General features: G+C 36.4%; 4 protein-coding genes across 5 annotated transcripts; 2 read left to right on the plus strand and 2 right to left on the minus strand.

The window, feature by feature from the left end:
• The first annotated feature begins 1,591 nt into the window (after nt 1-1,591).
• LOC116771903 (serine/threonine-protein kinase MARK2-like) lies at nt 1,592-5,660 on the plus strand. Its single transcript, XM_032663899.2, has 11 exons — nt 1,592-1,870; nt 2,055-2,183; nt 2,318-2,490; nt 2,650-2,708; nt 2,883-3,012; nt 3,208-3,395; nt 3,934-4,085; nt 4,218-4,885; nt 5,170-5,250; nt 5,326-5,386; nt 5,472-5,660. The coding sequence occupies exons 1-11, from the start codon at nt 1,742-1,744 to the stop codon at nt 5,541-5,543; spliced, it is 1,842 nt and encodes a 613-aa protein (XP_032519790.1). The 5' UTR covers nt 1,592-1,741; the 3' UTR covers nt 5,544-5,660.
• On the minus strand, nt 3,462-10,321 carry LOC116771904 (nucleoporin SEH1). Of its 2 annotated transcripts, none has more exons than XR_009753706.1 (9): nt 10,119-10,321; nt 9,400-9,556; nt 9,095-9,248; nt 8,883-8,990; nt 8,261-8,350; nt 7,847-8,005; nt 7,355-7,512; nt 6,470-6,664; nt 3,462-3,647 (listed from the first exon to the last, which is right to left on the minus strand). XR_009753706.1 is itself a non-coding variant. In XM_032663900.2 (9 exons), the coding sequence occupies exons 1-8, from the start codon at nt 10,251-10,253 to the stop codon at nt 6,522-6,524; spliced, it is 1,104 nt and encodes a 367-aa protein (XP_032519791.1). In that variant the 5' UTR covers nt 10,254-10,321; the 3' UTR covers nt 3,462-3,647; nt 6,520-6,521. The 2 variants fall into 2 exon arrangements, 1 of the variants encoding a protein (XP_032519791.1); XM_032663900.2 differs by having other exon boundaries at nt 6,520-6,664.
• Nucleotides 10,322-10,611: 290 nt separating this feature from the next.
• On the minus strand, nt 10,612-12,892 carry LOC116771884 (uncharacterized). The gene is made up of 2 exons (XM_032663877.2): nt 12,567-12,892; nt 10,612-12,398 (listed from the first exon to the last, which is right to left on the minus strand). The coding sequence occupies exons 1-2, from the start codon at nt 12,699-12,701 to the stop codon at nt 10,935-10,937; spliced, it is 1,599 nt and encodes a 532-aa protein (XP_032519768.2). The 5' UTR covers nt 12,702-12,892; the 3' UTR covers nt 10,612-10,934.
• A 700-nt stretch (nt 12,893-13,592) lies between these two features.
• Nucleotides 13,593-14,630, plus strand: LOC116771832 (dolichyl-diphosphooligosaccharide--protein glycosyltransferase subunit 4). Its single transcript, XM_032663813.2, has 3 exons — nt 13,593-13,714; nt 13,909-14,041; nt 14,529-14,630. The coding sequence occupies exon 2, from the start codon at nt 13,932-13,934 to the stop codon at nt 14,034-14,036; it is 105 nt and encodes a 34-aa protein (XP_032519704.1). The 5' UTR covers nt 13,593-13,714; nt 13,909-13,931; the 3' UTR covers nt 14,037-14,041; nt 14,529-14,630.
• The last annotated feature ends 649 nt before the right edge of the window (nt 14,631-15,279 follow it).

Consider the following 15,279-nt stretch of genomic DNA (forward strand, 5'->3'; position numbering starts at 1 on the left):
ATGTAGCTTTCACATTATTGTTGTTTTTTTTTCTTCTTAACAATAACTAATTCATTAGTACTTCAAAAAGGTCAAAGATATTCGTTCTTCAGATGCCTTTAATTTCTGTTAAAGTACAGACTACGATAGTATCAAGTATGCGTGAGTACATTTAGTTTCTCATAATTTATAATGGTCCAAAAACATCTCTTATAACATAGGTGTTTATTGATGAATACGGTATATTTTCTGCTACATTAAGTTTATTTTCTTAAGTTATAGTTTCCTATACCTACCTATATTTTCAAATACACTATGAACATATAAGTTACTTTTTTTTATAAAAATAAAGACAGGAGCCAGTTTTCTGTTTGCATTTTTCAGCTCAAAAGCGTTTATAGTTAGAAAAATATGTTCAGATGAATAATCACAATCCCTAAATATGATTTTTTAAATATATTTCTGCTTTACAATCACTGTTATTTATACCACCTATTAGTATTAGTGTTAAGGTTAAATGAAAGACATAATAAATATTAGTTTATATTTTTATAGACAACAATAACATATGAAACGTCGTTTATTTCCGAACGTACTGTGTCTAATGTCTCGTGGTATGTCTAGCTGGATGGCCTGTTCAGATACCTTTTATATTTAACATACATTATATGTTTGCAAAAGTATTTTGACAGCAGTCAGTAGTAAAATTCTACTACAAAATTGTTTATACATATATAATTAGTATAATAATAGTAAAATTCCACTAATAAATGGGGATCTGTAGAGCGGAGACGCTACTCTGAATAATGAGTCTAATTCAAATTTTTAAACTTAATATATCGTAACCATTTGAGTACTATTTCGAAAATATGCATGATATATAAATTTATTGGAAATACACTCAGAAAACGTATTTTTAGCAGAAGAAGAGGTATTGAATATCTCTCGTTTTTTATAATGTTACAATTGCTTAATTTAGAAAGGTCTTATTCATACACCATCTTAGGACTACTAGATTAATGCTAAAAGCTAGATAATCTTAATCTTAAGAGAGCTTATGAAATTTTTTCAAAGTAGGTTAAACACTCCAGTGACACTGAAGTTTCAGGAAGCTATGAAGGTTTAATACAATGTAAATTATTTTTAACAAAAGTTATTTGAAAAATCAAGCCGGAATATGAACCATAATCCATAATCCTAATTGCATTAACGTTAATTGTTTAATCTCATGTCAAAATTACTATTGGGTCCTGAAAATATATCTGCGAATGGTTACGACTACTGGTCTAATTTGATAAATTATCTAAATTTTTATTATTTAGAATAGCCATGTCCTGGCATCGATTATAAAAATTTTAAATATTGTTACGATTACGGATTACGGATGTCTTCTCAACCTTCGTCTGTTCAAACCTGCAGGCTGTAAGCGAGGCTGTTTATAGGAAAAAAAATAAAATAAGGAACATTAATGATGGTTAAAAAAAATGAGGATAAAAAAAATATCAGAATTTTCACTGCGGAACGTTAATAATACCTAACTATTTTTTTAACAGAGAAATGCATTCCTACCATGCTGGTAGTTATCAGTTAAAAATAGTACCACTAAATGTCATCAAACGTTCCAATTTTCGAAGACCAAACAAACGAACGAACCAATGTGACGTTTGTCACTAGTCCGTTTTATATATTGAAATTCGTGTAACGGCGCCACGATATATTTAATGCAATATGTTTCGAAATTAGTGGTGAAAATAAAGTTAAAATGGCGAACATAGCGCGGAGTAAGGGACAAGTGTATAGTGTTGGAAATTACTTGATGACCGGTAAAGTCTTAGGGAAGGGACATTTCGCTAGGGTAGAAGAAGCTACTCACCGTATAATCGGAAAAAAGGTTCGATAATTTAGAATAAAATTAGTAAAGTATTCTTACGTAGCAAGTATCAGAGAAAATGGTCATAGAGATAGGAGAAACATCATAGTTTATTGAGTAAAAACTAAAATCTACAACACTTGCTTATTCCTTTCCAATTTTTCGTTTCTGAAATCAGCATCCTTTGTCAATGTCAATATTTCAGGTGGCAATAAAAATCATAGACCTTACGTGCATCAAAGAAGATTATGCCCGCCGTAATTTACATCGAGAGCCTAAAGTCATGGCCAAGCTCCGACACCCTTGCATCGCCGCTTTATATGAAACCATGATGGTAGCTCAATACTATTTTTAAAAATACAAATGATATACTACATTTATTTTTAATCAGACTATAAGAGTAAACGATATTTTTAATGAATATTTTTTGGGTCAAAAGTGAATGTTTCGTATTGTTCCGTACATAAGCATGGTCCGCGTCTGTACGTGGTGATGGAGGCAGCGGGCGGGGGCGACCTGTGCGCGCACGTGCTGGCAGCCCGCGGCGCCGCGCGAGGTCTGCCCGAGCAGAGGGCGCGGGCCCTGGCCGCTCAGCTGGTGTCGGCAGTCCGGCACATGCATGCTCGCGGTGTAGTGCACCGGTAACTCGGATAGACTCATAAATCACTGGATTCTGTCGCCATTAACTTTTCGACAAATGTTGTCTTATAAATTCTTTTATCTCGCAATTAATTTAATATTTATAAATAATTTTTTTTTTGTATATATTAGAGAACTTGAAAAAATGCTTAAAATTTCAGCGACCTAAAGATGGAAAATATAATGTTGGACAGCACGAAACAATTTATTAAGATCGTTGGTGAGTTTTGTTCTTTGGTAAGGAAACTTTTAAACTAGATGTTATTAGTTCGTTAGGTTAGTGACAGTGACTTGATGGAAATAACAATAATTTAACAGAATATAAATCGTATGGTTATTGATGCCAACAAAAGTCTGAGCTGTGAACATCACGAGTAATGTGAAGTGTTTGTAGATTTCGGTTTGTCCAACGTGTGGAGCGCGGGCGGGTCGCTGCGCACACCGTGCGGCTCGCTGGAGTACGCCGCGCCTGAACTGTTCGTTGATGGACGGAAGTACGGGCCGGAGGTCGACTTGTGGAGTATGTGAGTGACAGTGACCTTTGATGGGTCATTTTTTTTATGACCATCCCGTTTCAAACGTTCACAATATTCCGCCAATCTCACGAAGAGTGGACTTTTCTTGTTTCGCTTTTATAAATAAACTTTTCTAACCATATTTGCGCAAGAATGTTAATTGAAACGAAAATATGAATATAATGTTATTTATTATTATTCAAGAGGCGTGATAGTATTCGGTATGGTGACGGGTGGTCTGCCGTTTGCGGGTAGTGGTAGTGGTGGTGGTGGTGGTGGTGGGGCGGCCGCAGCCGGGGCCGGGGAGGGGAGCTCGCGACCTCAGTTGCGCGCCGCCATCGCGCGCGGTTACACGCGCAAACAGAGAGCGGCGCTTGTATGTGTGTCAGCAGGTGAAACACTTTGTTCATAATATTATTTCACGAGAATTTAAAAAGGCTGATATTAAAAAAATATAATAAAACCAACGATATGAAAGTATTTTATTCAACGACTTTTCTCAAGTAATGATTATTGGAAAAATATGCATCTGTTCATTAATTACACTTGGGATTCACACTCATTATATCATATGCACAAAATTTGCTACATTTAACTTCATGGAACTCCACTTCTCGGAAATTGAAGATACCATGATAGACGATCTGAAAATAAAAAAGACTGCGTTATAGAGATGCCAACGAAACAAGATAACTTTTGTAAATAATACATTTGAATCAGAGGACATAATTACTACATATTGATAAAAAAAAAGTACGCTGTTGACAAAAATGCGTAACACTTTAATATGTTATTTGAATCATATCACTCTTTCTTAATAATACATATTAAATGCTCCTCACAATATAATGTCATCGCTGCTCCACGGCGATTTGATTTCTTAATTAAACTATCATTCAGCTGGAATACAGTAAAATGTTTGGTGAACAGAATGCAAGACGTTCATACAGCAGTTACTGGAGCCGAAGGTGGAGTTAAGAATGAAGATCGAGGAGGCAGCGAGGCATCGCTGGATCAGGAGACCGGGCATGAGGATGAGGACACATCCACTGCCGGGAGTCGAGCCCAGGGCTAACAGGGAGGTTGGTAGGGGTTATATATGAAGTGTAAGAGTTTAGCTTGGGACTATTGTTTTGCAAATTTCTCGAAGTTATTCTATGGGAATATTAAACGTCCAATATTTTGTTTATTTACATGCAATATATTTTTATCAGATTTACAGACAAATCTCCGAGCTGTGTGGAGAGACAATGCTAGATGTCGTCGCTCACATAAAGGCGGACCCGTTCGGCGCGATAGCCGGCATTTACAACATTAAGTCGCACCTGCAACAGATGTCGTCCAGCACAGGAGGCGAGCTCTTGTGGTCCTCCAGCACCGAGGAACCCCGACCCGCGAGCCCGCCGGAGTATCGCGTCAAATACGACGAGTACGCACCATCTAGCAGTCGCATGTCGGTGTCGCAAATATCCAGTTTCAACTTCCCCACACATGTCCGACAGTTTGAACAAAAAACGGAAGGAAAGCCGCAGATCCCGAAGATGCCTCGGGCCGCGAGGACGCAAAAGCCTGCGGCGGCCCCGAAGTGTCAAGAGATCGGTCAGAAGGTTCAGAACGACAACCCGTCGGTGGCCAAGACATGTTACGCGATGAAGAAGCCGGTGTTTAAGGTTTATGACAACGGAGACGGCTTCGATCCGCGGCTGCCGAGTATAGACGAACACTCCAACATCGACGTGACGGACGGAAAGACCCTCCACAAGACGAGGCAGTGTGTGAGGAAGGTCAGTCTGGAGGAGCCGGCCAGGATCAGCTCCTGCCCGGACAGAGCTGATGCCAAGAGAACGGACTTCTACAAGAAGGCTGGCGACGGCCTACAGAGGTTGGTCCTCAATTATAAAGTGATCGATTACGTTGCATTGTATTCAATGTGATAGCAAGGAAAAATAATGTTTCCGTGTAAATGAAAATCATAGACCTCATTAAATGTGATGGGGACTAAATCATTTGACGCAACAGATGGTGAGAACAAGGCTTTTTACAGTAACTTGTATTAAGGTTTTTTCATACCTCATCTGATTAACCTTGGCACTTTGAAACGACTGAATAAGTTAATGCTGCGGGTCCCCTGGTCACGAGGCTGTGATATTTTTATTTCTTTGACAGTTGGCGCGTTGGTCCTTCAACCCCCTCGGCTAGAATGTTGCTTCAAAGCAACGCTACCACGATCAAGCGTGCTTCCTTAGGGTACGTTCAATGCATTAGCATTGTGAAGATCCACTCGCAGAAAATAATATGACAAAAATAAAAATTTTCTTTCAGAAACATCGTAAGCCCCCACTCATCATCAAACAGTCACTGCAAAAGCGAAAGGGCGATGCCGGTATGCATATGAATTTTAAATCACTCGGAAAAATGTTAGTTTCAATACTTATATATAATATTGCAAAGCACACCTCCCGTTCCAGGTGGGCTGGTATTCAACACGGAACAAAGAGACGAGCTTACAGCGGCTGAGAAGAACTGTGCCTATGAAATAAACTCACCGATGACGTATTTTAGAAAAACTTATTTTTTAAGATTTTACTTAAATTCTTTGAGTATTGTCCATTTGTAATTTTAAGCAAATAAAAATTTTATTCTTTTTGTTAGAGGAACCGACTTCTATTTTCTATCGACCAGATGATTTTACTATGTACTGACAGTTTTTCACTCCGTGTGTAACTATGAAACTAGCTTCCAACATAGAGAATATTGCGTGCCTCATGTGATGACACTCATTAGCTAAGAAAGCACTTAGAATATTCATCTTAATACAGCTCATCATCTGCAATAAGTATGTTGGGTTGGCCATGAGCGCGAGACTCACCATCAGTGGTAGGGCATGAGTGCTGGGTGGCCATGGGCGCGAGACTCACTATCAGTGGTAGGGCATGCGTGCTGATTTGGCCATGGGCGCGAGACTCACCATCAGTGGTAGGACATGCGTGCTGGGTTGGCCATGGGCGCGAGACTCACCATCAGTGGTAGGGCATGAGTGCTGGGTTGGCCATGGGCGCGAGACTCACCATCAGTGGTAGGGCATGAGTGCTGGGTGGCCATGGGCGCGAGACTCACTATCAGTGGTAGGCCATGCGTGCTGATTTGGCCATGGGCGCGAGACTCACCATCAGTGGTAGGACATGCGTGCTGGGTTGGCCATGGGCGCGAGACTCACCATCAGTGGTAGGGCATGAGTGCTGGGTGGCCATGGGCGCGAGACTCACTATCAGTGGTAGGGCATGCGTGCTGATTTGGCCATGGGCGCGAGACTCACCATCAGTGGTAGGACATGCGTGCTGGGTTGGCCATGGGCGCGAGACTCACCATCAGTGGTAGGACATGCGTGCTGGGTTGGCCATGGGCGCGAGACTCACCATCAGTGGTAGGGCATGTGTGCTGGGTTGGCCATGGGCGTGCGACTCACCATCAGTGGTAGGGCATGTGTGCTGGGTTGGCCATGGGCGCGAGACTCACCATCAGTGGTAGGGCATGTGTGCTGGGTTGGCCATGGGCGCCAGTCTTGTATAGGTGGTGTGAGCACGCGCCGGCGCGGTCGCTTCTCCCCCAGTCGCCTCACTCTTGAACACACCGACACCTTTCCACTGGTTCATGTATTGCACTGAAATGTTTTTCACATCACCTGGTTAGTCATGATATAAAACTCCTATTTGATACTACCGAATGTGGTTAATGATCAAGATTTTAAAATTTACTAACTATGAAAATAAATGTTTATTAATGTATCGCTGTAATCAGTGCATACATTGTGTTTTGTTTTCGAGCCTGTTTAAATTCACCAATTTTGTTTTGTCGCTTAAGCCCGACGGTTTCAAAGACAATACTTGAAAAAATATTGCGAAGAATTGGGACATTTTATATTAATTCCGTATGTGCATGCAATGATAGGATTAATATGGAGTTAGGTTAGGAATTGGGAATAGGTTCGTCGTGGATTTGTACGCGGGAGAAGCGGGAGCGAGAGGTGTAACGGCTAAATCTCTCTACAACCTACTAAAAGACTTGGGTCTGTCCAGAACTAATATCGATTCATTCTTGGAACGTACTTCAAAGGCAGCCCTTAGTAGGTTCGTTTCAAGTTTGGTTAGGTAGTAGAGGAGTTTGGACGATGAAGGTGAGCATTTAACGCGTTAGATTGGGGCCCCTTAAACCTACACCTGGGTCGCAAGTCCCAGGAACTGTTGAAGCTTCTCTCCCTACAACGCGATGGACCCGGCATCGGCACGATGAATCCATGGAATGCTGAAAGGTTTCGTGTGTAGTAGGATAGTGTAGGCTAGTGTATACTGACTCTTCCATAGCCTGATACAGCAGTCGTCCCCGGAAGACGCCAGCATGGTCCCGGTAACGTTCCAGGCGACGCGCCACACACAAGACGAATGCTCCTCGAAGGCGGCCAACACTTCCGACTTGAAGCGGACGCTGCCGTTAGCGGAACCGGAAGACTCACTGGAACAGCGTACATTGAAAAGATGAAAAATATGACGTCGTAGTCTTATTGGATTCTAATTGTTACTCGCGAAAATCTAAGTATTAATTTGATTAAAATTTTCGTTTATGATTTACATCTATTCACGAAGATCAGGTCGATGGACTAATGAAATGTCAAAAATAGAAGGAAACTAGTCTGTTCCAAGTGGGCGTTAGGATTGGGTTGCGAAGTTGGGTTGGGATGGATATTTCGAGCAGAGGATTTGGGACGGCTGTACGGAGGGAGCATTAAGCTTACATGAGCATTGATGTTGCTCTCTCCTATTTGAGTATTCAAGGTCAATGAACTTACGGCAACGGTTCAATTTTGATGATCCTCACGTCTTTAGTGGCCACAGCGAGCAGGTGGAAGGAGCGGCCGAGGTTCGGCGCGAAGGCGAGGTCATTGACCGGTTCCACCACAGACGACAAACACTCCGTCCTGGTCCAACGCCTTGAGGATTCACTGTACCTTAAAGATACATTGAAATAGCGTTAAATGTACATACCTCCACTTTGACAAATTACTTTTACAAGTATCGCTAGGAAGAAATGTTGAAAAGATCGACAAATACTGATACAGTTACATAGAGAGAGAAAACACTTGAATTATTTGCAAAAGAAAATGGTTTCAATATAGGCACATCTTAGATTTATAGTTGCAGCTTGTAGGAGAAATGAGGAATTTATTATTAAGTAATAATTTACGTATAAAATAAAAGCTTACTCATATATGAAGACTCGTTCTGAACTGGCTTTATCAGCAACGCTGGGCTCGTCGCTGCCCACCGCCAACATCGGTGGGTTACTGCTGCTTCTGTTGAAGTGTTAATATATTCAAATAATTAGAAAATTATATGTCCAGATGGACGCAAGTAACTCACGATAGAGACACATGGCATTTTTTACATCCATTCACCTTCACTTAAGGATCGGTTCATACAAACATCATCTTTTTCTGAATATCAAATCTGTATACCAAATTTTTTGTATAAAATATTTTACGTTTTAGATTTTTGTTTTAGATTTTAGGACATTATCGTCATACAAGAGTGATAACTTTAAAATGCTGTAATTTTGATTCCACATTTCTGATAATATTAATTGCACAGTATAGAGTCTATGCTAAAGACCAACCTTTAGCCAAGTCTGAGTTGAATTTAATTAATTATAGAAGAACGATGAATTAAACAACTAACACTAATGGAAGACATTGTAGTAAACTAGGAACGTAGATAATTACGATAAGATTATATAACTGAAAAGCTTTTGTTTTATTAGAAAACATCCAGCGACTGGAAAAGTTGATGTTACCATTAAAATATACATTTTATTTGACTTATGGTTACCTTGATAATGATGGGTTCCACGACAGACAACTGATAGAGACCTTGGTTGGTATTTCATGTTGCAGGGTCCATTGTGCTAAATTCATTACATCGGGAGCTTCATATATCCTAAAATGACATTCCATTCATTGTTGTCATTCCATCACTTGCATAATGAGATGTTTTCAACTGAACAATATATGCTTCATTGACATAATAACAATTGGGAATACCTTATAATACCATCAGCAGAACATGTAACTAATAGTAACCCTAGATGCTTGGGCCCAAACTTCACATCTGTGACCGAAGTCCTGGAATCCACTAGATTTGATCTCTTCACCCAAGTCCTGAGCCCTTTTTCTGTACCCGATGCTGCTGTGTCACCTACATATTGTATATGCATAAGATATTATCAAGAATTACTTAAGAAGGATTTAATCAAACATAATTTAATAAAATTATCCGATGCTGGCACAAAAATTTATAATGGGAATATAATTAAAAAACTTTCTTAATCAAGAATGTTAAAACTCACCAACTTCTTCCCATATAGCAGCTGTCCTATCAAAGGAACAAGTAGCCAGAACTTGTCCAAACTCAGGATGTGCCCATGTGACTTTCCACACTGAGCCGTGATGTGCTTTCCAGCTTGCAGTCAGTTTCCAACCACCTTGCCCATCAGAATCCCACACCTGTAATTATATTTTTTTACCCTATCATACTTATACCAGTAACTTCTGTATAAAGCTGGCTATATTAGATTGTAATATAAATCTTTCTGAAAGCACTTTTGGTTGCTAATTATGATAAGATTAGTTAAATACTATTGAGATTAAACTATGGCATATTTTAATACATTTTCATTTTGAACTAGTAAGCTAATAAGAAGGTTCATTAAATTTCCTCAACCAAATAGTGCGCGGGAAAAGTCTTGAGACTCAAATAATTGCGCAAAAATTTGAAGTATTATGTTCTAACGTGTCGTCACTTTTACCATATTAAAAAATACTGTCAATTATTCCCTGACGCTAAACAATCAATTTAGTTTCGTTATTTAAATAAAACGTCCAAATTATACAGTACTAGCGTAGAAAACTAGCCGATCTTTCGAAATTACTTAATTTTTTTTGTGACCTTAGTCCATATATCGAACATACAGATATATTTACCTTATAAAAAATAAGTCCAGCATAATAAAAATTTCCCAGTTAATACTTCAACTGTTTAATATATCATAACAACAACATAACCTACCTTTACATACTGGTCGCTAGAGCATGTCGCCATTCTCTCCCCATAGAAGTCGTAAGCCACATCATGAATTAAGTCTTTGTGATCGGCAACTATTGCTTGTGATTCAAATAAATTACACCCACCTAATTCACTCATATTTATTGTATTTGATAAAAGAACAACGTTATTGCAAAGTTTCTGTTTGACAATTTAAAGGAAACAAGACGTTGACATTTGCCTATGACATTGATAAGTAAAATAACGTTTCAAAATATTATCGATATATAATATACATATTTGGGACCGATGAAAGAACTAAATAAAAAAAGGTAATTGGATTGAAATTATTATCATTTACACTGGCAGCTTTAGAAAGTATTACAATGTTTTACTCTTAAAAATCAATTACTTCACGTCGCTTACAGCTCAGCCAGCTATTGAAAAAAGTTTTAAATTTTTAGATGATTTATTAATCATCATATACATATATATATATATATGAAATAAAACTATATTTAAGGTAGCATAAATATTTATTGACATAGCATGCATATTAACAAAATAACAATTAATTGCACATGCAAGTAACATCACGAAATTTAAAATATAGACCATATTATTGTCTCAAAATAAACTTCTAAAACGTGCTTATTTGAACTTTTAACATGGCACAAATTCATAATACTAACAATTAATTTTTAATGATTTATATTTAAAGTAATTCATAGATGACAAATATAACAGCAATTTGAAGTTAATAATAGGCAGTATTATTTTAAATCTTAACAACATTAATTGGGGCATATTATAATGAGATTCAATAATGATAGGAATTTCTTAAAAATTTTGTTGTATCTTCATTTGATCTATTTGAAGAGCTAACTTTCTGTTTGCTTCAACCAGAGCATTTTGGTTTTGGACCAAGTTCTGCACCTGCTGGGTCATTGTGGCCAATTGTTTCTCTAGATATAATTTCTGTTTCGTCAGAGCCATCATAATGTGTAGGAAGTAATTTCGATTCTCGTCTGCCACATCCGACAGAGACAATTTAATAAAATCTTTAAGTTCCTCTATAGATTTGCTATCAATTTGTGCGTTTGCTGTGTTACTTTGGCACTGTTTTATGTTTGTGAGGTTATTTAAGGATCCCCTAACATCTTCCATACCGTTGGGAATGTATAACGGAGATGGAAACCCTAAATCTGCAGCTCTGCTGGTCAAGGGTGTTGATATTTTACTGATATTCTTCTCAGCATCTAATTGACGATACCTCAGTTCGTGTTTGTCACTTTTTCTCTCAATATCCACAGACTTGTTTGGGTCATCATCAAAATCCATGTTAGATTTGTCAAGTCCTAACATCACCAGAAAGGAATCAGCTTTGTTATCACCACTGCATGGTGACATGTCTATATTGTTTTTTGGTGGAGTGTCGTTGACAAAGAACAAATCAGATGTCCTTGGTCTTACTGATTGTGTCTTTAGGGGTGATGTGTTTTCCACTTCCTCTCTCAGACTAACGTCATTGGAAAATGATTTCTTTCTTATAGGCTGGAAGGCTACTTTGGAAACCTCTTCTTCATGCCCTTTAAGAACTTTGAATGGACTTGTCAAATCTCTTAAGTCGTATGCTAGTATATTTCCACTTTTTGTTCCAAGTGCTACCTGATTTTCAATATTTATAGCTAAAGATGTCAATGTATGTGACGTTCTAACTGTTGAAACTACATTTTGTAATCTTATGTCATAAACATGTAAAATTTTGTCATAACCAGATGAGAGCAGGACATCTTTATTAATTAGAGAGAATGCAAAGTCGCTGACTGGTGAGGCATGAATATTCTCAAAGAATGCTCTGTCTTTATTAGTTGTAATGTCTCTGAGAATAACATGGCCCTCATCTGTGGCCAAGCCAAGTAGGGATCTGGACTCATGATGGAACTTCATGGCTGATATACTTTTGGAGCAGTTTAATTTAACAGTTAGAACTGGAATGTTAGAGACGAGGCCATAAATAACTGTTTCTCCATTTATCATACTTGCAGCTAGACTTGTGTTTTTGGCATTATAGCTTATTAGATGCACACACGATGGATGTGTGGGTGCTGGGAATGTTTTTGTAATAGTTTTGTTTTTTGTGTCCCAAATCTTTACATTTCCACTGGTAGTGCCAACGGCTATATTTCTGTGTCCATCTCTGTGGAAGCTCCCCGACCAGGTGCCTTTTAATGGAACATGCTGTAGGCTTCTCACATCATGGTCCACTGCACTTAGAACTTCAATCAGCCCTGCAGCATTTACCTGGGAAAAAATGTAGCAAAAATTTATTTATAAATTTGATGGCAAGTTTTTTAAATATTAAACAGTGATTAGATTTATTATCACAATGAAATAATTATGAAAAAAATCTAAAGTATGCTCTGCTACTGTTTGTTTCTGTGTTCTGATTTGTAATGAAGACAAGTTTACCTGTAAGATATATTTACTATCATCACTCCACGACACGTCTCTCAGAACGCCATCATAACAACCGTAAGATTTTTTCAGCTCCCAATTATTAGTGTCGTAAAGCAATAACCGTGAACTAACAGAGGAAAGATACATTTTTAAAATGCGTACGTATCAGTACACACGAATATGATTTAGCAGATTTTTCATTCTAATGATTCGTTTTGTTTGGCATATTGAATATAATCCATATTACATTGCAACCAAGTAACGTTTAAATTTAGGTAGCAATAGAATATTTTATAAATTGACCATTGACAACTTATTTTTAAGACTTGACGTTCAAAGTATTACCATCTTTTTAAAAAACGGTTTTTATTTTTAAATAGAATAATAATTAGATTATATATTCTATGTACGGGCATAATGGGTATTATAGTCGTATGTAGAATACACGTTTTAAAAAAAGAATATAAAAATGTTGGGGTGTTTTGTCAGGTACAAATGATAAATCAATAAAAATATTTATTCTACCAAAGTCTTTTTAATCTTATTATACTATCCTACTATTTTTAAGTATATAATAAAACAAAATATTAAGTAAGTTAAATTCATTAAAAATATTACTTCAATACTAAAGTATAACAGAGCTCTACTATATATTTTTAACCATGAAATGCTATAACGCAAAATAGGAAAGTGAGATATTATAATATATTTACTTTTTTAATTTTTGCAATTAAATAGTACTTATATTATATTTACTTATTTAAGTATCAAAACGTGGAAATAATTATAGTATTATAAATGAAATGTGATGGATAAAGGATAACTTACATCTTAATAGAGATTCTTATACCTACCTTTTGTTATATTTAAACGAAAATATTGTATTGTACAACGCTATAATACTGTTTATATATTATATTTAGTGTTACTACTACTGAGAGTTTGAACGGTTTATCAAAATATATGTTAGTATACATTCATATCTATAGAAATATATTTATGACCCATAAAAATATAAAATTCATACTAAGTTATTTCTAAGGTAGAACTACAAAAAAAAAAATACTGAGTCGTAAAATTGACACTGACATTATTATTGAAGTTCTGACGTGTTCCTTTGGAAGGTTCTAACATATTTTGTTAACTGTTTGGTACACAGGGTGAGATTAATTATTTCCCGTTTTATAATGTTATATTATTTACTCTTAATTTGTTTTCTAAAATAAATATTTCATAGTCTGGTTTTGTTTTGTAATGATTGTTGATTATGATAAAATTAAAATCGTAGGTTAGTAAGTTGCAGTGAGAACCGGTATTATGCTTTGTTTTAAAACATTCTGTTAAATATTTCCAGATTGTGGGCCATAAAACATAAAAATGATAACAGACATTCAACTGGCAGTGTTCTCAAATATTCTAGGAGTTTCAATATTCCTTTTAGTTATCCTGTACCATTATATCAATGCCAACAGTTCCAAATGATTCTGGTAAGACTATTTTATTTATATTGTACCCAATACTTGTAATTAATTTTACAATAATGATGTATTAATTTTATCTGAAAAATATGGTTTTATCATTAATTTCATCAAATACTTTGTTATAATGTACATGTATGTATTGCTAAAAAACTGGTAAAGTTGTTTAAATACTACCTTTGCTGTTTCTGAGCGTAATCCTTGGTTCAGCAAATATGGGCATAGTTCACAGTGATTCATAGTTCATAGTTCATTAGTAAAGGAAAACATTGTTGGTAAAAGTGCATAATTTCTAAAATATATTGTCAAGTTTTTGATCAATGTTATTGTATTAGTTTAGGCAATCAGTTGCATTATAACTTTATTATGTCCGGTTTAAATAATGTTGAGTATATAAATTGACCGATTTCTAATACAATAATGTATAGACCTTGTTATTTCTGATTACTTTTGTTTGATTGAATGTTATTAATAGGAATTTATTTCTCTTTTTCAGATGACGGTGCGCGGAGCCGGCGGCCACATGAATAATGTTCATAATTAATTATTCCAAACACAATTGTTATAAGATGTCTTTTAATAATATGTAATTATAACATTTTGTATTTTATTTTTGCTTTAAATTTAATATGATTTAAATTACTATGTAGTTGTAGTTTTAGAATACACTGACTTATACGGTGTCAATGCTGGGCCGTTTAAGGATATTATAAGATAAAGTATGGAATTTTAGGAATTTAATATTCAGTACTTTATCGATAATTTAATCAGTACTGCTGATGTTATTGCTTAAAAGGGACAATAGTTTAAAAGCACTATAAAGTTAATTGATTTCTTATCTGCTGTTTGTTGATATGGTAAATATGTTGACTTTGGACTCACATTTTTTCCAAGTAAAAAAAAAAGTGTACATCAAGTTATCCTCATTTGATTAAGTTAGTCTTCCTCAGGCTGAGGTTATAACAGTGGCTTAAATTATTATAATTATGAAAATTTTTATTATTGCCATGTTATGTCCTCTATAACACAAACAGGCCATGTTACATAATTACACAGCATTGGTTTTTTCATAAAAATTATAAACAATTGACGATTATATTGTTTATGGTTGGCCTCACTAAGGGAGATGGCAAAATAAAATGGCATTTGTATAAGTGAATGAATGAATGTCTGAATGTCCTCCGCACTGCGCATCTCTCCTGTGATAATTACTTCACCAAATCTCTTGTGTTCTATCACACAACCCA

The sequence above is a fragment of the Danaus plexippus genome, assembly GCF_018135715.1.
Source record: "Danaus plexippus chromosome 16 unlocalized genomic scaffold, MEX_DaPlex mxdp_31, whole genome shotgun sequence".
NCBI lineage: Eukaryota > Metazoa > Arthropoda > Insecta > Lepidoptera > Nymphalidae > Danaus > Danaus plexippus.

Coding starts and splice junctions, on each gene's coding strand:
- LOC116771903 (XM_032663899.2), top strand. CDS start 1,742: ATGGCGAACATAGCGCGGAGTAAGGGACAAGTGTATAGTGTTGGAAAT. Junction 3,013..3,207: donor GAGGTCGACTTGTGGAGTAT/GTGAGTGACAGT, acceptor TTATTATTCAAG/AGGCGTGATAGTATTCGGTA. Junction 5,387..5,471: donor AAAGCGAAAGGGCGATGCCG/GTATGCATATGA, acceptor CTCCCGTTCCAG/GTGGGCTGGTATTCAACACG.
- LOC116771884 (XM_032663877.2), bottom strand. CDS start 12,701: ATGTATCTTTCCTCTGTTAGTTCACGGTTATTGCTTTACGACACTAAT. Junction 12,399..12,566: donor ATAGTAAATATATCTTACAG/GTAAACTTGTCT, acceptor ATTTTTTCCCAG/GTAAATGCTGCAGGGCTGAT.
- LOC116771904 (XM_032663900.2), bottom strand. CDS start 10,253: ATGAGTGAATTAGGTGGGTGTAATTTATTTGAATCACAAGCAATAGTT. Junction 9,249..9,399: donor TGCTATATGGGAAGAAGTTG/GTGAGTTTTAAC, acceptor TACAATATGTAG/GTGACACAGCAGCATCGGGT. Junction 8,991..9,094: donor TCTGCTGATGGTATTATAAG/GTATTCCCAATT, acceptor ATGTCATTTTAG/GATATATGAAGCTCCCGATG.
- LOC116771832 (XM_032663813.2), top strand. CDS start 13,932: ATGATAACAGACATTCAACTGGCAGTGTTCTCAAATATTCTAGGAGTT.